General features: G+C 42.6%; 1 protein-coding gene across 2 annotated transcripts in view; it reads right to left on the reverse strand.

The window, feature by feature from the left end:
• EPB41L4B (erythrocyte membrane protein band 4.1 like 4B) overlaps positions 1-27,481 on the reverse strand; it is a 910,607-nt gene that overhangs the window by 170,648 nt on the left and 712,478 nt on the right. For both annotated transcript variants that reach the window (XM_073630789.1, XM_073630788.1), the window contains one exon: positions 22,546-22,613. In XM_073630789.1, coding sequence (XP_073486890.1) covers positions 22,546-22,613 — 68 coding nt within the window. The remainder of the gene's footprint in view (positions 1-22,545; positions 22,614-27,481) is intronic.

Raw genomic sequence — 27,481 nt, forward strand, 5'->3', positions numbered from 1 at the left:
AAGAATCTGTGACATGCCGCCAACCCATCCTTGTGAGGGATGTTACTGTACAGAGATTCTACATCCATAGTGACTAGAAGTGTATTAAGTGGTAATTGTTGTATATTGTTAAGCTTGTTCAGAAAATCAGTGGTGTCTTGCAGGAAACTTGCAGTGTTCATGACTAAAGGTTTTAACATGTTTTCTACAAGGCCTGAGATATGTTCGGTAAGTGTATTCATACCTGTTATAATGGGTCTGCCTGGATTTCCTGGCTTGTGGATCTTGGGCAGCATGTAGAAGTCTCCAATTTCTGGATTATCCGGAATCGCATTGATGAGTTCTGAATGTAGGTGGCTTGGTATTGCCGCAATGAGACCTTTTAATTGCTGAGTAAAATCCTGGGTCGGATTATAATCCAGTTTTTTGTAGTAAGTAGTATTTGCCAGCTGCCTCTGGCCCTCTTGTATATATTTGTCTGTATCCATCACAACGACTGCTCCCCCTTTATCTGCTGGTTTGATGGTTATGGCCTGATTATTGCGCAGGTCATGTACAGCTCTTCGCTCCAGTGGTGAAAGGTTGTATAATGTTTTCTTTTGCTGGGTGGATATCAGGGATGTAACTCGCAGCCTGAAGCTGTCAATATAGGTATCCAGTTTGGGGTTGCGTCCTTGTGGAGGTGTGAAGTTACTGTTCTTTTTCCTTTTGTAACCTCCTATTGTCCTAGGATTCCTTTCCTTACTGTCAAAATATTCTTCGAGCCTTAGTCTCCTAAAGAATTCCTCCATATCTGACCATACCTGTAATTTATCCAATTTGGTGGTTGGGCAGAATGTGAGGCCTTTGGAGAGGACTGTTGTTTCTGGTGTAGTAAGTTGATGATTTGACAAATTTATGATTCCGAGTTCCTCTGTTATATCCACATTTTCTGTAAAGTCAGCATTTACACAAGGGATACCTTGGGATTCTGGATTGGCTTCCAAGTTGCTGATAGCAGGAGTTATAGAAGTTGTGTTTGTTTTGTGTTGTTTAGGTTGTATCCAAAAGGTCTGCTCTTGGTGTAGCTTTTGGAGTTTTTTTTGCTTCCTGTTCATGGCAAGTTTTTGCAGTTGTCTTTGTAAGGTTTCAATTTCATCCTTAATTTGGTTGATGCTTGTGGGGTCCAATGGTGTTGAGGTTTCAAACACCAACTGCTTTTGTTTCTGGATTGTTTCCCTTTTACCATAGAGTTTATGAATGAGGTTGTTCCTTAACCTTTCGCTGGTATGTCTGCAGAGTCCCCCTGCATTCCCCCCTAGCTCTCCTTCTGTCTTATCTCACTAACTCTGCTGCTATCTTTATTACCATTGATTTGTATGTGTTTGGTTTTCTCTTTTTTTGTTTTTTTCTTCTTCTTTAACATTCTGCTTAAAAATTTGTGAATCAGTACTGCTTGGACCTTGAAGAAGGGGACATACCCCGAAAGCTTGTCCTGAAAAATTGTATGTTAGTGCAAATAAAAAAAGTATCACGGACAGTATTCAATTTTCTAAGGCATGCCCAGAATCTTTGATATACGAGGGCAAATTGATTACCAAATCCTGAAGAAAGTGATCGATATAGCTGCCTAAGTTGCTGGTTAGGCTATCAATGCCTGCAATGATCGGTCTACCAGGAGGCTTTTCCAAGTACTTATGCACCTTATATAAGGGGGGAAAAATGGGTGCTAAAACCTGATGGTTGAGGAAAGCTGGGAGAAATCCCCGCCGGGAGCTTAGGGGGCGTAAAACTGCAGACAGCCAAGGTGGAGAACACCACACTCAAGGGGAGAGATGGAAAGCGTCCATGGTGAGCTGCAGGATGATGCCTGAATACAGCTCCAATCTGTGTTAGAGGTAAAACGAATGTAGTCAAAAAAGAATGTAGGGTGTAACTGGTGAAGGGCATAAAGCCTATAGTGATAGGGAGGAAATAAAGAAGAGTGTGAAGACCACCAAAGAACCTCACACCAAGACAACCAAGGGTGGTATGGTACAAAATCCTGAAATCACGACAGACCAATCCTGTCCAGGGATTCAGGACTTGTAAAAGTGTGAAAGTAAGAGAGCAGAAAAGTACAGAACAAAAAGCAAGGGGTGATATGGTACAATATCCTGAAATCACGACAGACCAATCCTGTCCAGAGATTCAGGGGCTAAATATAGTGATGAAAAAATAAATAAGAAAAATGTATGGGGGAGGGGGTTTGCAAGTGAGTGTACCTGGTGATCCCAGTGCAGGAAGTTTCCGGCATGAAATGAGAAACTGTATCTCCCACAAGACTGCTATATATACCTGCCAAGGCTATTGCACATGACGCCCCCAGCGTCACGCTGGGTGTGTTTAAATAGAGGCATTCCCGCCAGAACAGCTGACACGATATGGCCAGTGTCTGGGGAGATGCCCAACACACGCTGGGAATGGAACAGACGCTGCCAAGGCTGAGTCAGCGGGAGGTGACATCATGCACTACGGCATGGGGCGTGGTGCCGATGCACAGTGGGAAGGCCCACCCAATCCCCCAGTGATATACAGGGAGGAGAGGAGAGGCCTCAGTGTACATCGCAGCTCCCAGACCTGGAACAAAACCAGCCAAACAAAACCACATTTTTACACTTGAATATTTGGATGAGTGGAAAATTTATACCTCACGTATATATTTATTATATATCCAGACAAACGCGGACCAACAACAAATAGGGTCAGCCATCAACCATAACAATGTATGGTTGACCGTCAATAATAAAACACATATAGGCAGCTTAATTTCACTACACATCTCCATCCCTGGATCATGGCATATACATGGATACATGGTATATACTTATGCACCTTTGGAATATGGTAAAAGTGGGGCACCACCAGATGTTTTGGTATTCATTTTTGGTCAGGACCTGGTTAAGTAATGCTTTATCAAGTAGCCTTTTCAATTCCCCATTGTAGATACTGGTGGGATCCCATGAAAGTTTTTCATACGTATCAGTGACTCCAATTAGTCTACAGGCTTCCTCCAGGTATTGCTCCCTGTCTTCTATTACCAGACCTCTGCCTTTATCGGCTTTTCTAATTATGACTTCTGAATTCCTTTTAAGGCTGCACAGAGGACCGGCTATGTCCACTTCATGGCACTTGGTCCATTTAGATCTCTTCATACTACAGATACTTCTAAATTCCTCCATAACCACTTCATAGAAGGTTGGTATGGAATTGCCTTTATTCCAATAGGGGTAAAAGCTAGATTTAGGTCTAAATGAGGTAACAATGACCCCAACCTCTGTGGCCGGAACAGCGACCTCCTCTACTGGTTCTTGACCCCTTTCCACATACAATTCTTCCAGTATCTCCAGCATTTCATTCTCGAGTGTATGGAGAGGGGAGGGAGGGGACTTAATCCCCCAATTCCCATAATCTACTCCATTAATCTCCTTGAGTATATTAGTGGCGCTTAACTGTAAGATTTCGCACAAACCTATTGCAATACCATGGCAATCTTGTTAGTCCACCTCGGTCCTGATATTCCCATAATGACCCCTTTGCTCGTTAAAAAATCTTATAAATCTTGCACTCCCTTGAATCCATTCCATACTAGTTACCCTCTTTGTGGCCTTTTGGGGATTGAAATATGTTCCCCAGGGGACAAGTTCATTAGGGGGTATTGCTCTTCCATTGCCACTTGGATATGTCACCTCTGGCCTCTAGGTGCATGGCCAGGGATGACTCCGAGTGTCTACAGATGTCTGTTTGATCTGTTTATACCATTAATATAAAAGGTGTATGTGTGTATGTAAACATACATGTGTATGTGTATGCGATAGGTCTATATATATATATATATATATGTGTGCATATACGTGGGGATATTGTTTTGGCAATTTCCACCAATCATGTGCTGGGCCATACCTCGCGGTTGTGAGCCTGTACCCTTTATCCTTCATGCCATATGTATGCCATTAAATTTATTAGGGTTGTAAGTAGGAAGGAGGGAGAGATAATACATGTGTGTGTAAAGACATCTTTTTAGATTATTGTAGAGTAGGTGGTGCATTTGATCAATCAATTTATCAACCAATTTGTACTATCCACATTTCATTGGCTCTCTCTCTCTTTCTCTCTCTCTCTCTTTCTCTCTCTCATTCTCTCTCTCTCTCTATATATATATATATATATATATATATATATATATATATATATATATATATATACATACATACATACATACATATATATATATATATATATATATATATATATATACACATACATACATACATATATATATATATATATATATATATATATATATATATATATATATATATATATGAATTTTATGTATTTCCTTTTATGGATATTTTATACGTTTCCCATTTGTGTATATATAACTTTTATTAAGTCACATCTATAGTATGTGGACTTAAGCATGGTACTAGGTGAAGTATATGATTCTACACACCTTTGTTTGACCTGCATTCCAATAATGCCCTCTAGTTGTTATTCTGGCGTGTGCTGTGGCCCCCAGTAATGTACACATATGTATACTACAGGTCCAATACACGTGTGTGGGTACTCTCTCATTATGAGCTGCCATTCATGCATAAACCCATCTATTGCCAACTATCTATTCATATAACTAACTAGTTAGATAATTCACTAATTTACCTACTATACAATCTAAGCTATATATTTTATTTAATTTAATTCATTTTCTCAAACTGGAGGCACTCCTTCACCTAATCTTCTCAAACTGGAGGCATTCCTTCACCTATTTTTATGTGTCTGCACACAGCCTTTGGGTAACTATATGAGGGCTGCTGGTAGTGTGCTCTTAGAACGGGTGGTTTACTACTAGAGGGGGAAGGGCCTCAAGCATTAGATTGCTTGAGCCCGCCCTCCTAGAACCACCTCGCAGGATATGACGCCACTCTGGAGCTCTTGGCCTCCCGGGGGGCGGAAGTAATGTCGGCTGTGACCGGAAGTGGTGGGTGGAACGCAAATCCACCCGAGCTTCCGGGTGGCGGCTGTCTACTTTGTCCCTCGTGAGCTTCCTGTCTCCCGGAGGGCAGAAGTAACGTTGGCCGTCACCAGAAGTGATGGGTTGAACACAAATCCACCCGCACTTCCTGGTTTCGGCTGAGCATGCGTGTCACGCGTAAAAGTGGAAACATGACTCCATTTACATGGTGGCTGGGGTGGAATAGATTTATCTCGGAAGCCTCCCCCCAGCATTTTCTGTCTCCCCCAAGTGCCCCCCAGCCTTCCTCAAAATACAGCCAGTATCAACATCAGAAGGGAGGCCACACTGCCTGGAACTTTGAGTGTGGTAAGTGCATTCCCTTTGTATCTAATTAAATATATGGCAAATAAAAATTTGTGGCAATAAAATTTCTGGTAGAGTACGGGGACTCGGTGGATGGCTGGTCATGCATAAGATGCATAAGATGACATGCCCTGTGTGGGGGAGGTGGTGTCATGGTGGACGTCTCCGTGTGGTGGGAGTGTTTGATGATAGTACGGCAATGGGATGGTAATAGCAGTACGCTGTCTGCATCATGTGATGGATATGGTAGGCGGAGCCTACTCATGTAGGTGTGGTGGGCTCTGGTGGGCGCTTACTCATACATGTGACTGTAGGTACATAAAAGGCACACTAGAAGAGGTCAATTCACCATTGCTATGGCTCTGAGGAAGAGGGTTCACCCTCGTAACACGTAAGCCACTTGCGATGCCATCTGGGTCCTCTATACATCTGGTCCAGGTAGGCGTTTAGAGATGCTGTTCACTATTGTTGGAGCATTGATAAGCTTTATTTTAAACACCTTTGTGAGTTTATTTCTTGTTATTTTATGAATAAATGTTATCCTTGGTAATGCACAAGGTCGGTGCGCCCCCCTGTTCTTTTTGTATGTTTCAGTTATAAAGGATACCCATTATTCTGAGGAGGGCAGCAAAACCAGCGACATTCCATTGACTTTGCTAAAGGGGTTCGCTGCGTCACTTACTTAGCTGACTGGGCACCTGAGCGCAGGAGATTGCTTGGTGTAAGTTTAATTACTACCTTAATCAGCCACAGAACCTGTGTAATTAATATGTGTTCGGATTAAAGGGATGAGGTGGCAACCCTTACATAAATTCACTTCTGAAAAGACTGGAACAGTGGGTGGATTATCATCTTCAACTCTTAGTTCAGTGTCAGCCCAGTCATATCTTAGGTCCTCCATCTGAATTATGTTGGCAGCAAGGTAATCTATAGGTGACTCTGGATATGAAAGTCCTTTATTGCTCCAAAACATCTTTTGAACAATCAAGCAAATATAATGGTTACAAGGAGGATTTCATATCCATTGCTGTAGAATTCTTTCATACCTACAATTATTTCTTGTGTGATGGCATCTATTACCTTCAGAATTGTGGCGCTTCTAGAAGGGCAACATTTTTGTCCTCACTTACCAGCCTTTATATGGGGGTAGTGGGAGGTGCTGTCAGGTCACCTTAAGGCTAGGTGACAGATGCACACTGTTGAGATCAGGAGTGCACCGCAAAGTAGTGGACCCTACGGCTGACTGCTGCGGATGGGAGTCAGGGTGGTAAAGAAGGCAGGGCCACTGGAACACCAGCACGGATCCCACCGGGTTAGAGCGTAAGATTGCCTGGGGCGCGGAGTCTAAGAGCCAGCAGGTGTTCATCAGAGCCTCTAGAGGTGAGGATGGACTGGGCTGCAACTGGCTCCAGGTCGCGACCCCCAAGGTCCCCCAGCTCACACCCACAGTAGGCAACAGGAGGATAGGGATAGTAAGGGAATAAGCCAAGGTTGGGGCCACAAGCAGACAAGGACAACAGAGTTCACACCAAGGTTCAGGGTCACAGGCAAACAGGGATAGTCGGGGACATGCCAAAGGTCAGGGTCACGAGCAGACAGGAAAAGTCGAGAACAGGCCAAGGTCGGTAACTGGAATCAGACGCAGGAAACACAGCAAGTACACAGGAAAGCTAACACACAATGGTTGATCAGCACTGCTGGCTTGCAGTGCACAGGTTAATATAGGGTTCCCTGATAGGAGCTGGGGTGGAGCCATGCTAGAGGAGAGTTTATAAAAGCAGTCAGGTGAGAGTCAGCTGGTCTTTAGAGATGAACACATGGAGACAGGTAAGCTGACAGACAAAACTCTATTGCATAACCATGACAGGTGCTCTGTATTTTTTGCTAGAAAATGACTTACAACCCCCAAACATTATATATATATTTTTAGCAGAGACCCTAGAAAATAAAATGGCAATCATTACAATTTTTTATGTTACACAGTATTTGAGCTGCATTTTTTTTTTTTGGAATAAATACACTTTAATAATTTTAATGGGCTGCAGGTTTTTTTTTGGAAAAATACACTTTGATGAATTTTAATACAACAAAACACAATATATAACCCAATCTTTTGGTTATATATTGGTATCTTTTTAGATACCAAACATGTAATGCTTTAAAATGTCCATGTTCGTGGAATGGCACCAAACTACAATACTTAAAAATCTCCATAGGGGACGCTTTAAAAATGTTTACAAGTTTACCTGTTTAGAGTTACAGAGGAGGTCCAGTGTTAGAACTATTGCTCTCATGTTTAACGTTCACAGTGATACCTCACATACCTTTACATATTCGTGTGCGACTTACGTATGCATTTACTTCTACACATGAGCATGGAGAGATGAGGTCACTTAAAAAATTTTTCTTATTTTATTTTATTTTTTACACTGTCCCTTTAATTTTTTTTATCACTTTTATTCCTATTACAAGGAATAAAAACATCCCTTGTAATAGAGATAAGGGATGACAGGTCCATTTTATGGAGCACTCTGAAGTCAATAAGACCCCATATCTCTCTTCTACCTTTAAAAGCAAAATATTAAAAGAAAAAAAAAATGTATCTTTTGCTTTAAAGAAAAATTAAAAAAATAATTTTTTACTTCCGCTCTAGAAGTGACATCATGACTTTGCTTCGGTCCTCCAAGATCATAGAGGCCATAAGAGATGATCTGGTCTCTGGTAACCTGTATGGCCAGACGTGCGAACTGTCAGATTGTTTCTCGGGCCGCATGGGCGGAAGGGGGGGTGACCCCTCCCGCTGCATCTGAAAGTGATACAGCAGCTAATTAGCCACTCAGACCGCTTTCATAAAAAAGCCAATCACCGTCTGAAAAAAAAAATACAGCGGTTATGGCTGATAGCTTTAGTTTTAGCCATGACCCCGGTAATCCACTTGTAAGCCATAATGTATATATACTGTATGTATCAGCAAGTGGATAATTATCCTCTTTCAGGCTGTATATTATGATACAGTTGCTTCATAGATTATCTTTTGATAAACACGGTGTGGTACAAAGAAGGATTTTCAACAATTCCTGCATTACATTTATACTAATGAACTGAAACTTTCCTTTGGCTGCAACTGAAATTATATGACCATTCATTTTTTATATCCCATTCTCAACTTGAAAAGTGATATAACATCAGGGTGTGTTTACACCTCAACTTTCTGCAAACCAACTGTTGGTAATTCTATTTTGAGAGCCACTAGTTGCCACCCAGGTCACACTATCAAGGCTATTCCCACAGGGGAATTTATAAGGGAATTTTGGAACTGTTCTACTCTGGAATTATTAATTAATAAAAATAAATGTTGTAGATTTTCTAGTTGCAGGTCTCCAACACTGGGATCTATTTTGTTGCCTTCCCTATTTATTGATCAAAACCTAAAAAAATTAAAGTCAGACCCAGTTGACAACTAAAGGCTCTTACAGGTGTGGCTTATCTATTTGCAAGTACTGTCAGTGTCCCAGAAAAAGCAAGGCGGTTCTTTCCATTGTTTCAGGTGAAAAATTCCCCATTAATCACCTCAGAAATTGTGGAAGCAAAAATTTAATTTCTGTGATTTTTTGTTCTCAGTGCAATGCACAATATGTGGGATGCACTATGTGACATCTTTGTCTAAAGTGTCTAATGTGTCTCAGCACTTCAAAGACACTTATGCCCTGTACACACTGTCGGACATTGATCGGACATTCCAACAACAAAATACATGGATTTTTTTCCCGACGGATGTTGGCTCAAACTTGTCTTGCATACACACGGTCACACAAAGTTGTCGGAATTTCCGAACTCCAAGAATGCGGTGACGTACACCATGTACGACGAGACTATAAAAGGGCAGTTCAGTACCAAGCGCACCCTTTGGGCTCCTTTTGCTAATCTCGTGTTAGTAAAAGTTTGGAGAGAGACGATTCATGCTTTTTCAGACTAGTGGTTTTCAGATCGTATTTCTGCTGTTCAGTTTGTGCTTGTGGTTTATATCTGGTCTTCAGTGCATGCAGCGAGTTACCATTGACTTTGTCATTGTGTTCTTGTCTGTGCATTACTGATTTTCAGGTCGCTTTTCACAGGCCTTGCTGTTCTTCAGTGCATTTTGTTACTTCGTTCTTAGCAGCCGACCGTTCTCTAGCCATGTTGCGTGTACATACTCATCGCAGAGTTCGTGCTGTGCGGGGGCTTGGTGTTGGGGTCCTTACTTTGACACAAGCCCAGTCCATGAACAGGGCGAGGAGGAGTTCTTGGACCAAGAATTGGTTACTCCAGCGTGACCAATTCTGTCACATGCATTTGCTCCGTGAGAATATTCCTGACGATTTCAGGAACTTTCTCAGGATGACGAACCCCGTATTTCACCGTTTGTTGGCTTTGCTGACCTCTTATATCAGCAGGCAGGATACCTGCATGAGGCAAGCCATCACTCCGGAGCAGAGGCTAGTCGCCACCCTGTGGTACTTGGCGACTGGGAGAAGCCTGCAGGACCTCAAGTTCTCGACAGGCATCTCCCCCCAGGCTCTGGGGATCATTATCCCAGAGACCTGTTCTGCCATCATTCAGGTCCTGCAGAAGGAGTATATGAAGGTAAGATTTTTATCCTTTAACATCACATGTTATTGTATTTAATGTTTGTTAATATATGTTAGTAATTTGTATTTCTTTCCTCATTCCCTAATTACCATGATTGTAATATGCTGTGAATGTCCCCTTTGTCCACATGCAAGCTGTATTTTTTTGGAATTTTTTTTTGGTCCTTCATACATATTTGCCTTCACTTACCTCCCCAACATGCTCTCCTGGCCCTATATCCACCTCGTCTAGTCACTTAACAATGTATTTTGTCAGCTCCATAGTAATGCTTTACCCTAAATACCCCCTAAAATGTGTAAAAATGTGATTTGTGCTTGAAATTCTGGCAGAGTGCCAGAGGTTTTTTTTTTGGGGTCCCAAATTATGAACCCTCCCTCCCCCCAACTGCTCCAAACCCATACACACTATACCTACCTCTTTTGTGGTCATATTTATGGATGAATTCCCCAAAGCATGTAGTGCAAGGGCCTGCCTGAATACTTTCAAATGGTAATGTTCAAAGTTTTTGTATCCTATTATTATCTTGATAGGTAATATCCGAATGTAAAAATGTGCTAAAATGTGTACAGTGTGTATTTATATCTTTGTATTATGACACATCTTACCTGTCCAGTGGACTGCCAATAGTGTAAGTAAGGAGGGGCTGCCCAAAGTAATACACATTATTTATGCATTCATCTCTCAATGAAGTGGAGAGGGTTACCTGTCCAAAACATCTCCCCCCCTAAAATTGATAAAATGGCCCATGAGAGGGGGAAGGGAATCTGATGGGTGGACCTTATACCTTTGTCTTTAAATACTCCCTAAAATAAATGTTACACTGATGTTGGCCAAGAATGTTTGTGTCTAATCTGCTTTCCATGTTTATGTGCAAAATGATTAATTTATTTTTCTTGTTTGACTCCACAGTTTCCTTCCAACCCACAGGAATGGCAGACTGTGGCCTCCCACTTTGCCCAGCGGTGGGATTTTCCTAACTGCGGAGGGGCAATTGATGGGAAACACGTCCACATCGTCCCACCACCCAACTCGGGGTCATACTATTACAACTACAAGGGGTTCAATAGTATTGTGATGTTGGCGGTGGTGTCGGCTACTTACGAGTTCCTGTATGTGGACGTGGGGAAGAATGGCCAGATGTCAGATGGTGGCAGAGGCGGCTCTCTAATTAGGCGAAATAGGCGGTAGCCTCAGACCTCGCAGTCACAGGGGCCTCGCACAGCTGGCTAGTTTACCCAATTAGAGAGCCGCCACTTCCAGCAGCAGAGATCTCTGCCATCACACAGTCCCGAGTCCCCTCGTTCTGCTACAGGAAGAGATAACAGGCTGCGAGTGAGACGTGTGATCGGAGATCACCTACATCTCCAGATCACAGATAGGGAGAGACACTCAGTAGAGCCTGCTCTGACAGATCTCCCCCCTCCCCCTGCTGCCCGCACAGCCAGACAGAAGAGGAGAGAGAGCTTCTGCTCCTCCTCCTCCCGCCCTCTCATCCTGTGTCTGCCCCGCCCACTCTCCTCGGCAGTGTTCTCTGTTCTGCCTCAGAGAAGGGGATGTGTGGGCGGGAAGATTTAAGCTGAAGCCCAGCAAACAGAAAAGGAAAAGGGGAGTCTGATCCATCCAGTCCCTCCTGCCTCCCAGTGAGTACACTGATGTAGGGGATGCTCTTCCTTCCCTTCTTCCTCCATCCCCCTCACTTTCCTTCCTTCCTTCCTTCCTTCCATCGTTTTTTTCTTTCTTTCTTTTGTTTCTTTCCTTCCATCTTTCTTTCTCTTTATTTCCTTCCATCTTTCTTTCTCTTTATTTCCTTTATCTTTTTTCTCTTTCTTTCTTTTGTTTCTTTTCTTCCATCTTTCTTTCTTTTGTTTCTTTTCTTCCATCTTTCTTTCTCTTTCTTTCTTTCCTTCCATCTTTCTTTCCTTCCATCTTTCTTTCTTTCCATCTTTCTTTCTTTCCTTCTTTCTTTCTTTCCATCCTTCTTTCTTTCCATCCTTCTTCCTCTTTCTCCTTCCATCTTTCTTTCTTTCCTTTCATCTTTCTTTCTCTTTCTTTCTTTCCATCTTTCTTTCTCTCTTTCTCTCCCCATCCCCCTTTATTTCTCTCTTTCTCCACCCATCCCCCTTTATTTCTCTCTTTCTCCACCCATCCCCCTTTATTTCTCTCTTTGTGACAGCCTACCAGAATAGGTAGGATCTGTGAGAGCAGCCTCCCTGTGCAGCTCTGCTTGAGGAAAATATATCTTTATTATGCTCACTTACCTACCCCCTGTACTGTCCATTCCCCTATACTGTACCCTCCTAATACAATTCATTTTCATCCATTGAATTATTTTTCCCATTATGGGAGGGAGTGGGGCCTCATGTCTAAGTTTTGCCTAAGGCCTCACAAAGTCTAGAGCCGCCTCTGGATGGTGGAGTCATTGCCGACAGGCGGCTCCAGAATGGCAGCTTGGACTTGCCACCTCCAGAAGACAATGCAGAAGGACTCCCATTCGTCTTCGTTGCGGATGAAGCCTTTGCGCTGGGGGACCATCTTATGCGGCCATTCCCTATGAGGACCCTCACCCTGGACCAGAGGGTTTTTTATTACCGGCTGGCCAGAGCCAGAAGAGTGGTGGAGAACACACTTGGAATAATGGCCAGCCGGTTCCACCTATTTCTTACACCCATACACATGGCAGAATATAAACTGAATCACATCATCCTGGCTTGCTGTGTTCTCCACAAATTATTAAGGAGAAATTCTGTGAACTATGCTGGCTCAGTTGGGCCTGAAGCCGGAATTAATCTAAATGAACCAACCCTGCTGGCGCTTGAAGCTAGCCATCCTGGCTTGCCCCACCAGAGTGCCCGCAAGGTCCGTCTAAGATACATGGAATACTTTGCGGGTAGGGGGGCCATCAATATGCCAGACAATGTCTGAAACATTTTTTAAATAAAAAAATATTTTAAACTGAACAAATATTTGCTTAGATTTACTGCTTGTCTTTCTTTTAGCTGACCCTGACTGAAATTTGTGGAGTCCTGACAATGGCGTGTGTAAAAATAGAAAGCACTGTTGGGTGATATTTACTAACGGAAAATACACTATGCACTACAAGTGCACTTGAGACTGCACTGAAACTGCACTTGTAGTGCAAAGTGGATTTGCCTTTAGTAAATAACTCCCATTGTCACTGAAAACACCAACTTTACAACAAAAAAATGCTTTTGAGCATTGAAAGAAGAAGCCACACATTGTTGATTCTCAATCTTTTTAATCAAAGCACAATCACATGTGCATTTATAAAAAGCTTTTTTTTAAAAAAAAAAAACAACATGTTTGTTGTATAACATTTTTTTAGTTGACATTAAAAGTACAAATTTCCTTTTAAGGTAAAACAGGCATGTTTCAAACCAACAAGAAATACACATCTCTGGAACTTACAAAGTTCAACTTTTGTAGAAATTGAAGGCAATATAAGACATGAGTATTTATAAACTGTGTTTGATATTGCGTTCAGCAGATGGGGTGTAGTCACACCTGGAAAAGTCAAATTTTGAAGATGCACACAAATTGCCGAATGTCAACATGTGCTAGCTGCCATCATGGGGGATCAAGGGACGTGTTTTGTGGATGCAACCTCTTCCTCTCAGCTACTTTATTAGTGAGGAAGGGGTTGCACCCCCAAAACGCGTACATTGATCTCCCGTGATGACATATTTTCTATAATATGTCAAAAAGTGTTCAAAAAATTGTCAGAAAAACAAAGCAGAAATAAGTTAGGGATTTTGAGGGGTTTTAAACTCTCCCTAAAACATCAATGATGTTCTTCATTTTGTTTTGAACATCATTGATGTTTTGCTTGATGTTTTCCAAGTCCCTATTACACCCCATGATCTCCCCGATCAGGATCTGGGCACTTTCACTGGTGAAATGACCTTCATCCACAACATCACGATCACCTAAAAATATAGAAAAAAAGCACACCATGTATTATTAATATGCAGGCATCCATCTCTTACCTGAGCCTATGGTCGCAGACACTCACATGTTGTGGTGACAATTTCCACCACGTCTCCCTCCTCCTCCTGTTGTGTTTGTGGGATTTCACCTTCTTCCTGAGGTGGGGGGTCTGTTGTCTCCTCTGATGAGTGGTGTCCGAGTCTTTTATCCCCTATGTAAACAAAAAAAAGATATACTTAGCACACAGATATTTGATGGCAGAAATAGGAATATGAAACATTGCTTGGAAGCACAATTACTTACTTTTTTGCAGCACTCTCCTGATCCTTCTATACTGATCATGCTCCCTGATTTTGAGGTCCGACCACCACTTCCTCAGTTGATCCTTGGATCGCCATACTCCAAAATTACGGTGCAGACTCTTCACAACTTTCACCATGATCTTGGCCTTTTTGACATTGTTGTTGGGGTAAGGTCCATACTTCCCTTCATAGTCGGCCCTCTTCAGTATGTCGACCATCTCCACAAAGGACATATTTGATGCCTTAAATCGTCTCCTCCGGGATTGTGACATTTCTGGCTCCAGGCTTTCCTCCTCCTTCTCCTCGTTGCTGTAATTAGCATGCATCTGTTGTGTCTCTGCCATGTGCTCTTCCCCACTGCGCTGAATGAGAAGGGGCGGGGAATAGACTAGAAAGAACCTCAGGGGCGGGCGGAGTTTCACACATGCGCAGTGTATATAAAGCGTAACATGCATGCATAGTACGTATGATCTGTGAGCGGAGGAAAGAGTATAGGAAGCGCCGATCGTGATAACGAAGGTAACATTTAAACTTGGGCCTCTACTGCTTAGAGATTGAGGCCTAGATTAGGAGACTTTAGCCTGACATTAGGGTTTGTCTTGTGTATTGCAGATAAAATGGATGGCTTCAATGATCACAACTTCCTCCCCCTGTCCATAGACAAGTACAGGGAGCTGCCTTGTCTGTGGCAGGTCAAACACCCGCATTATAATCATAAACAAAGGAGGCAGGCAGCGCTGGAGAAACTGCTGGAGTTGGCAAAGCCTGTGGTCCCCACGGCAACCATCCCCTATTTAAAAGCCAAAATTGGTGGCCTGAGTAGCACTTATCTTAGGGAGCGCAAGAAGGTCCAGGATTCCCAGAGATCCGGAGCTGCAGCAGATGACGTTTATGTCCCCAGGCTCTGGTACTATGAGAGACTGTGATTTCTGTCAGACCAGACTGTAGTCAGGGAATCCCTCTCCACTCTTCCTATAACCCTATCTTTCACCCCAGCTGAGGCTTCCGATGTCCAACCTGGGCCTTCCACCCAGGAAGAATTGGAGGAGCCCAGCTTGAGTCAGGTATAGCATTGTTCTACAGATTTCTGGTCAATAAATAAATGATGTTAACTAGATGTTATTATTGATCACTAATTGCAGATTAAATAAAGGCATTTACATATCAATAGACAGTAGTGGGCAAAAATAATTGGGACAAGAATGAAAAATGCTGGGCTCAGAATGATAATCTTTGATATTTGTTAACATTCAATTTGCAACAGTCATGAGGTAAAAATTGTGTATGATTGATGAATAAAAAACTAAAACTATGTCCCTTTTTCATACACAGGAAAGCCTCAGCCAGGAGGAGGCTGTGGAATGTGGCACACAGGAGGACGCTGTGGAATGTGGCAGCCAGGAGGAGGCGGGGGTTAGTGGCAGCCAGGAGGAGGCGGGGGTAAGTGGCAGCCAGGAGAAGGCCGGGCACAGTAGGAGCCTCACAGAATCGCAGGTTCCTCCCCTCCGCCTTCTAAACAAAAGACCCAGGAAGGGGAGTAACGTGGAGGATTCAGCACTCAGGCTGATTCAGGAGGCTTCTGTGTCCCTCAGAACCACCCCCACTCATGAAGAGGCCTTTGCCTCCATGGCTGCCACAAAACTGCAGGACATGCAGGAGGGCCAAGGCCTCATGGGTGAGGAAATCATTTATCAAACATTAAATAAGGGGTTGAGGGGCGAAATCACATCCAATACCCACCCGAGTGAGTTGCATTATCCTCCTCCTCCTGACACAACTCCACCACCACAGACACAGCGTGGAAGGAAGCGTGGAAGGAAGACAAGAGAGTGGACAGTTTGTGAGGAGACAGGTACATTTCAAAAATACAATGTGAAATTAACAAGGGATACCAACACCAAGTAACCTCCTTGAGGTTAAATAATACAAGATAATAATGGTGTTGTGGTAACTTGACACACAAAACACATCCAAAACTATTCTGGAGTTAAAAAAATAAATAAAAAAATGTTTTTTCTAAAAACATCAAAAACATAAAATTTTTTCGGTAGATGTGACAAATAAAAATATTATATTGATTAAATCACGAGAAATAATAAAGAAAGAAGTTTGTGAGAACTCTGTGTGAATATGAGCAGCAAAACAACTTCATTCTTCTAGCATTATAAAGAAGAGAGTGCACTGCATTAAACAATTTAAAACATTGCAGCCTGACGAAAGTGCTATATCCATTACAAATGCTAATTTTAGCAGAACTAGCAGTTCCGTCTCGGAATTTATTCTGAGCATGCGTGGCACTTTGTGCGTCGGAATTGGCCACACACGGTCAGAATTGACGCGATCGGATTTTGTTGTCGGAAAATTTTATAGCCTGCTCTCAAACTTTGTGTGTCAGAAATTCAGATGGAAAAAGTCCGATGGAGCCCACACACGGCGGAATTTCCGACAACAAGCTCCAATCGCACATTTTCCGCCAGAAAATCCGACCGTGTGTACGGGGCATAATAGTAGCAATATGACTTTGTTCTCATTCCACTGGATTGAAAGTGTCAGGAATAGGATCTGACCCATGACCTTTGCTGTGTCTGGCGTTAGCTCTTCTTGCTGAACCACCTGAGATGCTGGACAGCTCCCTGTCTGATCTTTTAGAACAATCTTGCCTTGTCTCTTTTTTCTGGCAAATCCTGAACTCTGCTCCTCCTTTGAACTTCCTGATTTAAGCCATGTCTTTGCACTTCCTGTTTTCCAGTTCGTTTTGCTTTCTCCAACCAATATCCTGCTCCTTTGCATACCTGCAGTCCTCCTGATCTCTGTTACCACTCGTTACCAACTTTTTGGCTTGTTCCTCGGATACGCTTCCGCTTGATCCCAACCTGCAACCACTTATTACTGAACTTTGGTTTGTTTACTGACTGCACTTCTGCTTGATCTCTACCAGCTATATCTGCTACTGGACCCCGGCATGCTCACCTTCTGTTGGGGTGATCCTAAAGACCACAACCTGATACTTAAATGCAGCAAAACCCATCTCCACTATCAGGAACTCTGGTGAATACCGCTACACCCCTGCACCCTGGGTGCAGGGGTGTAGCACCCTGTCTAAGCCTACCGAAGCATTTGCAGTGGCAAGGCAGTGTAGGACTGGCTATAAGAGGGATTACTTTAACGCAGTTTGTCAACTTAAACTTGTATTGCAATATATGTGAACTTAATATCCCAATTTTTCATTGCATAGTTTACTGGAAAGAGTGTATAGAAGTGTGCACAGGGTCCATCCAGAATTTGTGATGTCTGAGCCTGATCCCTGACCATGACAAAAAGGGTGCTCCCTGATTGTGAATGTGAAGATGTTCATAGAAGGCAAAGTGGATCTTTTGTTTGCATACAAGGGTTCCACTTGCCTTCATTTACAGGTGGGACATACATGTATTTTTTAAATCAATTATAGTTTTCACCTGTAGAATGTTCTTATGGGGCTGCTACTTCTTTGATAACAGTTTAAATGTTTGTTGTTTATACTTAATTCTGGCTTATTATTTGGGTTGGTCTCATGAGGCCTATTCCTCTTTGAATCTACAGCAGTAAGCAGTCCTCAGTGATGCAGAGAGTTGGGCCATTGTGATAATGTCACATGATTATGTTGACTGACCTTTTTGTTGCTGTCTCTGTTCCCATGGACCAGTGATTTCCCATACAAATATATATATATATATATATATATATATATATATATATATATATATATATAGTACAGGACACCGTGGCTGGGTCGAACGTCCGGGAAGGACGCTATATTTCCCCTCTGTTTGGACTGTGGTCCCTTTAAGGGAACAAAAAGGGTTAACCCACCTGTCAGAGGAAGTGGCTTAAAAACAAAACAGGAAGTTGTAGGTGGGTGTGGAGGAGTGTAGAGGAGACTGTGGATGGTGGATGGTGGTTTTGTGTGCAGCAATAAAAGTGAACAGTAGTGTCCTGCCTGGAAGGCTCCTTTTTGTTTTGCTGCTGTGAAGCTATTTACTTTTAATAAACCTCCTTTTTGACTGCAAAGCCTGTGTCCTGCGATCTAGCTGGTTCCCCAAACTTTACAACTGGTGCAGGATGTGGGGCAGGACAGAGTAACAGGCATTTTTCTTGCTGTTTTTGCATTGGACTTAAACTGAAATTTAAAGGGACAGTACAGTGGATTTATGTCCTGGGTTAAAGCTGCACAAACCCTGAAAGCTTAAGCAATGGAGGAGCTAATTAAACAGCTGTCCCTGGCTAATATGCAAGCGCAGACTCGCCATGAGGAAGCTAATCAGCGCTTAGCAACCCAGCTGGAGGTACAACAAACGCACCACAAAGAGGCACTGGCTCTGCAGCAAGAAAATACTCGCCTGTTGGTGGCCCAGTTGGCAGCCCAGCAAGCGACCCAGCAAGTGGTTATGCAGGCTCAGATGACTGCCTTAAAAGAAGCAATGCAGCAGCTTTCTCAGGGCCGTGAACAAGTGGCTGTTGCCCCTGGCAACCAGTTGACTGTGAGGGCAAGCCATTTTTTGCAGAAGTTGTCCCTGAGTGATGATGTAGAGGCATTTCTTGCTACATTTGAGAGGATGGCAGAGAGAGAAGGGTGGCCCCAGGACCAGTGGGCCAGCCTAATTGCTCCTTTCCTCACCGGAGATCCTCAAAAAGCCTACTTCGACCTACAACCGGATGACGATAAAGATTATCAAAAACTAAAGGCAGAAATACTGGCTTCTTTGGGGGTGACTACGGGCATTTGGGCCCAACGAGTGCACCAATGGAAGTATTGTCCGGATCGGTCTCAAATGCATGACCTGGTGCAACTGGTAAAAAAAATTGCTGCAGCCCGAAGTGTTGTCTGGCCCCCAAATCGTGGAGCGGGTCATGCTGGACTGATACCTAAGGTCACTGCCAGACGACCTTCAACGGTGAGTCAGCCATGGAGACCTCAAAATAGTGAACCTCCTTGTCAAGATGGTGGAACGATATACAGTGGTGGAGGATCTGCTTGGCCCTACCAAGTGCCAAGGGCCCAGTCAGCCATGGCCTATTCTATCGACTGCCGCCCTTCGAAAAGGACGTCCCCCAGAGCCCTGGAACCAACACCCCGGAAGGTCAAGGGTCACACCCCGTACCTCCTCAGCGATCTGTTCCTGTTAGGAGAGGAGGGGATATACAATGTTGGCAATGTCATTCCTGGGGCCATACCCGGGCTCGCTGCCCACTGCAAGAGGAGCCCATGGAATGCAGGGTTCTTTGGAGGGGGTCTTTTTATGCCCATAAAGCATGTACAACACATCTTGACCTTGGAGAGGGGAAATTTGAGTGTGAAGTCCAAGTGAACCACCTTCCTGCCCGTGCTTTGTTGGACTCCGGAAGCATAGTAACCCTCATTCATCCTAGAGTAATTGGGAAGATCGGTCTGGTAAGAAAAACTTTACGGGTTGTGTGCATTTATGGGGACACTAGAGAGTACCCTCTCATCTCGGTGTCCATCTCCACAGCATGTGGCACTGGTACTCAAGAGGTGGGGGTGGTAAAGAACTTGGTACATGATGTTATAATAGGAAGAGACTGTCCATTTTTTGCAAAACTGTGGGGACAAGGAGAACTACCCGAACGGTCCAAAGACTGGGGAGAAACTAGTCCCTCTGTTCCTGCTGTTGAGAGGAATAACCCTGAAACGGCAAATATTCTGAATGTGGATCCAGTTGATGAAAATGCTAATGATTTGGTTAATGGTGATGAAAGTAGTGCTGATACTGTTAAGGATGTCAAGATGTGTAGTCCACAGACCTACCTGAACACTGGGGGGGGGCTTCCCCACTTCAGGTAATGCTGGGGGAAGAGGATGAGAAAGTGGCCTCTACCCCTGCCCTGCCGGATTTGGGTGTTTCCTAGGGGGTATTTGGTACTGCCCAGATGCAGGACCCCACTTTGGCCCATGCACGGGAACAGGTTGTAGTAGTAAATGGGGTTCCCCAAGAGCCAGGTGCAAATGAGCGGTGGCCACACTTCGCAATAGTTAATGAATTGCTTTATTGGGTTACCAAAGTGAGAGAAAATATGGTAGAACAATTATTGGTACCCCAACAGTATAGACGCAAGGTCCTGAACCTGGCTCATGACAATATTTTAGGGGGACACCTGGGAGTTGAAAAGACGGAGGCACGGATCACCGACCGGTTTTACTGGCCAGGTCTGAAAGCAGAGGTAAGGAGATACTGTACCTGAAATCCCTCAGATACTACCTCTTGGGGAGGAAGTTTAGGCTGATTTCTGAGCATGCCCCTTTAACATGGGTGAAACAAGGTAAAGGGACTAATGCCAGGATTACTCGGTGGTTCCTGGCACTCCACAATTTTTTTTATTGTGCATTAAAAAAAAAAGAAAACAAATAAAATTAGACATACTATCTGCCAATAGAACTTAACCAAAAAGTGCATTCTATGCATCCAAAAATATAGAAAATATAACAAATCAAATCATTATTATTCAACCAAAAAATAAAATAAAAAACTTATGCATGTGTCCTGCTTCTTAATATAGGGGGTCACCAATGGCAAGAGTTGGTGAAAGCAGAGGTCCGTCATCCAGAGATAATTCTGAAAATCATCTGGATTATTCACCTTGAGCTCCCGCAGCAAAGGCATATGACATAATTGAAACAAGAAAAAGTGAAAAATAACTGCGCATCAAAAATATGTGTAGTATATGCTGCGATGTCCTAAATGTGACACAAACACACAACGTAAAATGGGAAAAAGACTGAAGTGGAGATGAATGGATCCACAGGGGAAAAGACTTGGCCCTCAGCAGAGTAGTGTCATCATAAAAGAGAGAAAGAGGAGGGATAATGTGCATCAGCTAGGATTATTACACTGGAGGATAGCCCCTGGTTGTCACGTTTTTGGGGAACATTCCACCAGAGTTTGCAAATCCAGGTAGGCACCTACCTGGCTCAACGTCGTGACGACGGGACGAGAGCGAAACCGAAAGCAGATATTTAAGACCTAAAAGAAATCTAAAGCGGAAAAAAGGATTTGCAAACTCTGGTGGAATGTTCCCCTAAAACGTGACAACCAGGAGCTATCCTCCAGTGTAATGATCCTAGCTGATGCACATTATCCCTCCTCTTTCTCTCTTTTATGATGACACTACTCTGCTGAGGGCCAAGTCTTTTTCCCTGTGGATCCATTCATCTCCACTTCAGTTCCTGATGTCCCATTCCAGCCTCCATCCTGACCCCTGGGAGTTCCGGAATAGCAGGATTTCACAGCCCATTTAGACCCTCTGTAACGGGGGGGTCATGGGGTTCTGGTAAGCGGCCAGGCTCTCTATCTATGGTGGTGGACCCATACACCTAGGATTCCATACAATTGGATAATCTAGGATTGTCAAATCACTTTTTGGGTGTTTTCTCATATGGACTATTTCTTCAATATTTTTAATTTTATTTGTATATATCATACACAGAACTTTTTGTATGTAAAGATTTTTGCACCAATTTTGATACATTATTGTATATAATTTCTATATTTGCTCACGGGGGGCTTGAATACTCCCACAATTTTGCATAGTGTGGTTTGTTACATTATCACATTTTTATTTTTGTATTTGTATTTGGTTTCTTTAAGGTTGGGGTTACCTCTCAGCCATATACATTATAGTTTGTTTTAGCGCGAGTCACCATTTTTCCCATATGACATAATTGGTTATGATTAATAAAGCAACCAAATTTTGGTTCAAGAACTCCTCCTCCTCCTGTTCCTGGACTGGACTTAGGTCAAACTAATAACTCCAAGGCCAATATCAAATAACACGTTATCTCCTCCGATTCCTCAACATGGCTGGTTGACGAACGGCCGTCCAGAAACGAACTGAAAAGTGCGAAATGAAAAGCGCAAATAGAAAATCGCGAATCAACACTCACCAAATTTCTACTAACACGAAATTAGCAGAAGGAGACCAAAGGGTGGCGTTAAAGAGCTGAAAAACCACATAGTATGTCACTACATTCATGTTTGTTGTCTGACAATTCCTTGCTCTTTGTATGCAAAACAAAATCCAGGCACACGCCTTCGGACAAAAGTCTGAGGTTTTGTCTACGGAAAATGCAATCGTGTGTACAAGGCTTAAGTTTTTTGTTTCCATGCACTTGTTAACAAAAAGTTACAACACAAGAATATAATGTGAAACAACATTAAATTATATCAATTCAAACTGACAAATACACTATGCAGATGGATTCCAGACAACAGAAATTGCCACTTCTCACATTTGCTTGTAATTAAAATAATGAACTGAACATCAGTTAGAAAATATGAGAACAAATAAGCAGAGACAGACCTTACATTAGTGTCCTGGAGGCTTGGACTCTTACTGAAGTCTGAAACACATGTCTCTTCTTTACCAACCTGCAAAACAATTATGCTATATGAAAACAATGATAAATAGTTTTTAGGACAATCGCAGCATTTGTAGCCTGTGTAACCTATACCCATGCGTTCACCACTCTAACTCCAAAAATCCCCTCTCATGGTTCTGTTGAACAATATATAACCATGGGGTGATATGGGAACTAAAAATATGCATAAGGTGGTGAGAGAAGAGAGCCTGGCTAATAAGTGTGAAGCAAAGACGAGAGAGACATGAGTGTGGCTTACAGACAAGCAGCCAAATGGGAATGTAAGGATGGCTAAATGAATAATAGCAGGAGATAGAAGTTTTAGCAGCAAAGGAGAGCGAAAGAGTGTGGAAGTTAATATGGGTGCCTATTTTCTATCTTCTATCGCAAATAATTAAATTTGCAACCAAATTTGATGGGTAATAACTAGACAGACTCTAACATTAGAACACTAGTACTGAAAAGGAAAACTATTGAACTATAAGATCTGGGAGAAAAGAACAGGTAGTTATTTGTAATGTAAGATAATACAATGGGGTTGATATACTAAAACTGGAGAATGAAAACTCTAGTGCAGCTCCCCATAGAAACCAATTTCCATGTTTTTTTCTGTAAAAGCTTAATTGAACAACCTGAAATTAGAAGCTGATTGGCTACCATGCACAGTTGCACCAAATTTTGCACTCTCCAGTTTTAGTAAATCAACCCCAATGTGTTTTTAAACAAAATAAATTATGTGCTTAACATTGGTTTTAAAATAGAGAGTTAAAATATAACATCTACTATAAATTGGGCACATATAGAAGAAATGCATACACTGCAAAATGACCATTTATATATTGTCACATAATCACTTAATGATTGCCCCTTTGTGCTTTCTAACCTTTATAAAACCATACTGTCACATCTTTTCAAGGTTCAATTTATAAAACAAATCTGTTTTATTGCAGTTGTCAGCTGAAAATTTCCAAAAATAATGAGACAAACATCTAGGTGAATCTGAGCTGGGAATCTGGGAGTTTTTTTCTGCAATTGAATTCCTGTAGCTGTCAATTATTTAGTCTGCTATTCAAAGTAAACATCAGCTGTTACGCTTTGAAAATGCAATAAGCTCAAACCCTAAAAAAGACTGTTTCGTCTAAAGTGCATATCTAATGGTAAACAGCATTTAAAGGTAACAAGCATCAGAAAATGTAAGACCATATTGTATATGTCACAGTCTGTATAACAGTTTTATATTTAGTTTTCTATATTTCTGACTGGCTTTGTTTAGCAAAATGTCACATGAAATATTAAAAGCCCAATGAGGCAAACACACAGGATAATCTTATTTAACCACTTAAGGACTAGCCTCGTTTTGGATTTTAGGTGTTTACATGTTTAAAACAGTTTTTTTTGCTAGAAAATTACTTAGAACCCCCAAACATTATATATTGTTTTTTTTCTAACACCCTAGAGAATAAAATGGCGGTCATTGAAATACTTTTTTTTGCACCGTATTTCTTATAAGCGCACTTTTTTTGGAAAAAATTCACTTTTTTGAATAAAAAATAAGACAACAGTAAAGTTTACACAATTTTTTTTTATATTGTGAAATATAATGTTACGCCAAGTAAATTCATACCCAACATGTCACGCTTCAAAATTGCGCCCACTCGTGGAATGGCGTCAAACTTTTACCCTTAAAAATCTCCATAGGCGATGTTTAAAAAATTCTACAGGTTGCATGTTTTGTGCTACAGAGGAGGTCTAGGTCTAGAATTATTGCTCTCGCTCTACCAGTTGCGGCGATACCTCACATGTGTGGTTTGACCACAGTTTTCATATGCGGGCGCTACTCGCGTATGTGTTCGCTTCTGCGTGCGAGCTCGTCGGGACCGGGGGGTTTTAAAAAAATGTTTTTATTTTTATTATTTCTTTTTCAATATATTATCTATTTTTACACTGTTTGAAAAAAAAATGGTGTCACTTTTATTCCTATTACAAGGAATGTAAACATCCCTTGTAATAGAAAAAAGCATGACAGGTCTCTCATATTTGGACTAAAATGCAAAAAAAAAAAAAAAAAAAAAAGTAGTTTGAAAAAATGACATAAAAAAAAATATGCCTTTAAGAAAAGTGGGTGGAGCTGACGTAATGACGTCGCTTCAGCCGTCCAATGGTATGGAGAGGGGTGGCGGCCATCTTAGCCTCACTCGTCTCCATACCCAGGCACAGAAAGGTCCAGATCACCTCCGCCGCTACCGACGGCTCCGGTAAGCGGCGGAGGGCGCGGGAGAGTGGTGGGAGGGGGGGTGGCACCTCTCCCGCCGCCAATAACGGTGATCTCGTGGCGAACCCGCCACAGAGACCACCATTATCGTACACAGGACCGGCTCCTGTAAAGATGGATATCTCGGTTGTGGCAGCAGCTGCTGCCGTTACCGAGATATCCATCTTCAAAGTGCCGACGTATATGTACAGGAGCCGACCAGTAAGTGGTTAAGAAGTCTGGAAGAGGTTTGTTCCATTGATAAAGAGAGTGTTAATGTTTTTCTCTAAACATCACTACTGGGATAAGAGCATTTATTAATTTTTTTTGCTTTGCTGGTTAAGTTCTTTAGCTCTCACATCTGTATACCCTTTTACTTACCTGAACCCGGTCTTTCCAGTGGTGGGGACGAGCACACCAGCTCCAGCCGGTGCCTCAGGTCCTGATTGAATAGATTGATAGCAGCACAGCCATTGGCTCCCGCTGCTGTCAATAACATCATAAAAGTACCAGACTCATTATAGCGTGTCTCCACAGTAAAAAATTATTGCGATTGGTAGAATAAAAAAAAAAAAAAGTTGGTAATAGTATTTGAGGTGTAAATCGAGGAGCATCAGCTAGCTTGATGCGTTTCATGGCTAAAGTGCCACTCTTCAGGAGAAGTTGCAGAATAGGTGTCTAAAAAATTGTTAGAAGTAAACATTACATTGGTGGGTATGTAAACATTATAAAAGGAAAGGGGAAAAGAAAAGTGATAAAGTTAATTAGAAAGGTAAACTTTATGTCGTCAGGTCTCCCTGGCTGCATGCTTCACATAAAGTCCCAAATCTTGCTGGAAGATTGGTCAAAGCAGTGGAAACTGCAGGTCAACATTTCTAAATGCAAAATAATACACTTACAGAAAAAAAATAATTTGAGAGAGTACAATATTAGGGGTACAACTTGGGCCGGAACTACAGAGGAAATAGATTTGGAGATGCTTACTTACATGATTGTAAAATGAGAAGTGTGGCCTGGCATAGGGGAAAGCGAATAGAATTCTGCAGTGTGTCATTAGAGGGATCCACTGTAGAGCTCTTTAGACAGTGTTTAGAATACTGTAACAAAAAGATATTTCTTGATAAGATAGGGCAAGTTCAGAGAGAATAAAATAAAATGGGGAAAGGTCTAAGGAATAAAATACAACACATCAGGAGAGATTGCAGGGCATAACTAAACTCTTTGAAAAATGTGACAGTGCGATGCCCTGCCACTGGGTAGAAATAGGCAAAGGTGACACAGGGTTCTCACATATCCTGAGTGAGGGGCTCCAGTATGTTCATTCTGAGTGTAGAAAGTTGGTTTGTTTCGATGAATCGTTCTCCGGGGTTTGTAATTCCTGGATGAGGATCTAGAGTTTGGAGGCTTGGAAGAGTTTTGGGAGGAATGAAGTATCCAACCCAGTGTCCAGATCCCGCTGGAGACCAGCACACATGTGCAGATGTGTACACCCATTATAATCAGTGACATAGCAGCAGGTCAGGTCAGGGCTCCACCCCCAGCCCCCCCCCCCCGCACCCAGTAGTCCATGAGTGTTACGTCTGCACGGTGCGGTGTGGTCTGTGATGGGAACAGCCAAAAGCCCTAAGCCTAAGAGCCAAAGCAGCAGGGAACTGTGAGAAACAACTGTGTGCAAGGTGCAGGGTTTGCATGAGAGCATAACGGTGTTGTATGAGGCAGCCTGAAGGATTAATCATTATACATCACGGGACACAGAGCCAGCTATAAATCATGACTACCTGGGATGTCTCAAAGCAATGCCCATGAAGGGGGCGAAACACAGCCACCAACAACAGGCCAAAATTAATAAATACAGTAGTTTGCAAACTCAACGCAACCAAATGCAGTATTCTCAGCAGCCCTTACAACCATCGGGTAAACCCTAGCAAACGTGTGAACCAAAAACAGCCAGGTTGCAGCCTTACACACCTGAGCCACTGAAGCCTGATGACAGCCAGTCCAGGAGACACAGCACTCCTTATAGAATATGCCATCACCAGAAACAGTAGAATCTCTGTTTTCAAACCCCAGGCTTTAGAAGTAAGCTAATGAAGCCAACAGAAAATGGTCAACTTGGTAGCTGCCTGACCTTACCCTGGTCCTTCAGGAAGGACAAAAAGGTGAATTTGACTGCCTGGCTACAGCAGTCAAATAAAATACATCTTAACAGCCCAAATCACGCCTAATAAGTAAAGAGCCTTGTCTCCCAGCAACTGAGGCCTGGGAAAAAAAGAATATGAAACAACACCTTTAGCAAGACTGATGGCTGAGGTTGAAGAACCATTTTGACCCGGTGAAGTACCAGAAATGGCTCCTTGCAAGAAAGGGACACCAATTCTGACATTCTTCTCATCAAAGCAATAACAACCATCCGTGGAAGGTCCCGATTCAGTTCCAAAAAGGTGGTTCCACAGCAAAAGGATGCCCTGCTCAAAGGAACCATATGCACGATGCCTTGAACAAAAGACACCCTAAGGAAATGAAAAGTGATCAATCTTAGAAATAGGACTACCAAGGCAGAAATCTGCCCCTTGATTTTACTCAAGGACAGTCTTATATCTACTCCAAACTGGAGAAAACCTAAATCT

The sequence above is a fragment of the Aquarana catesbeiana genome, linkage group LG05 (assembly GCF_042186555.1).
Source record: "Aquarana catesbeiana isolate 2022-GZ linkage group LG05, ASM4218655v1, whole genome shotgun sequence".
NCBI classification, from domain to species: Eukaryota; Metazoa; Chordata; class Amphibia; order Anura; family Ranidae; genus Aquarana; species Aquarana catesbeiana.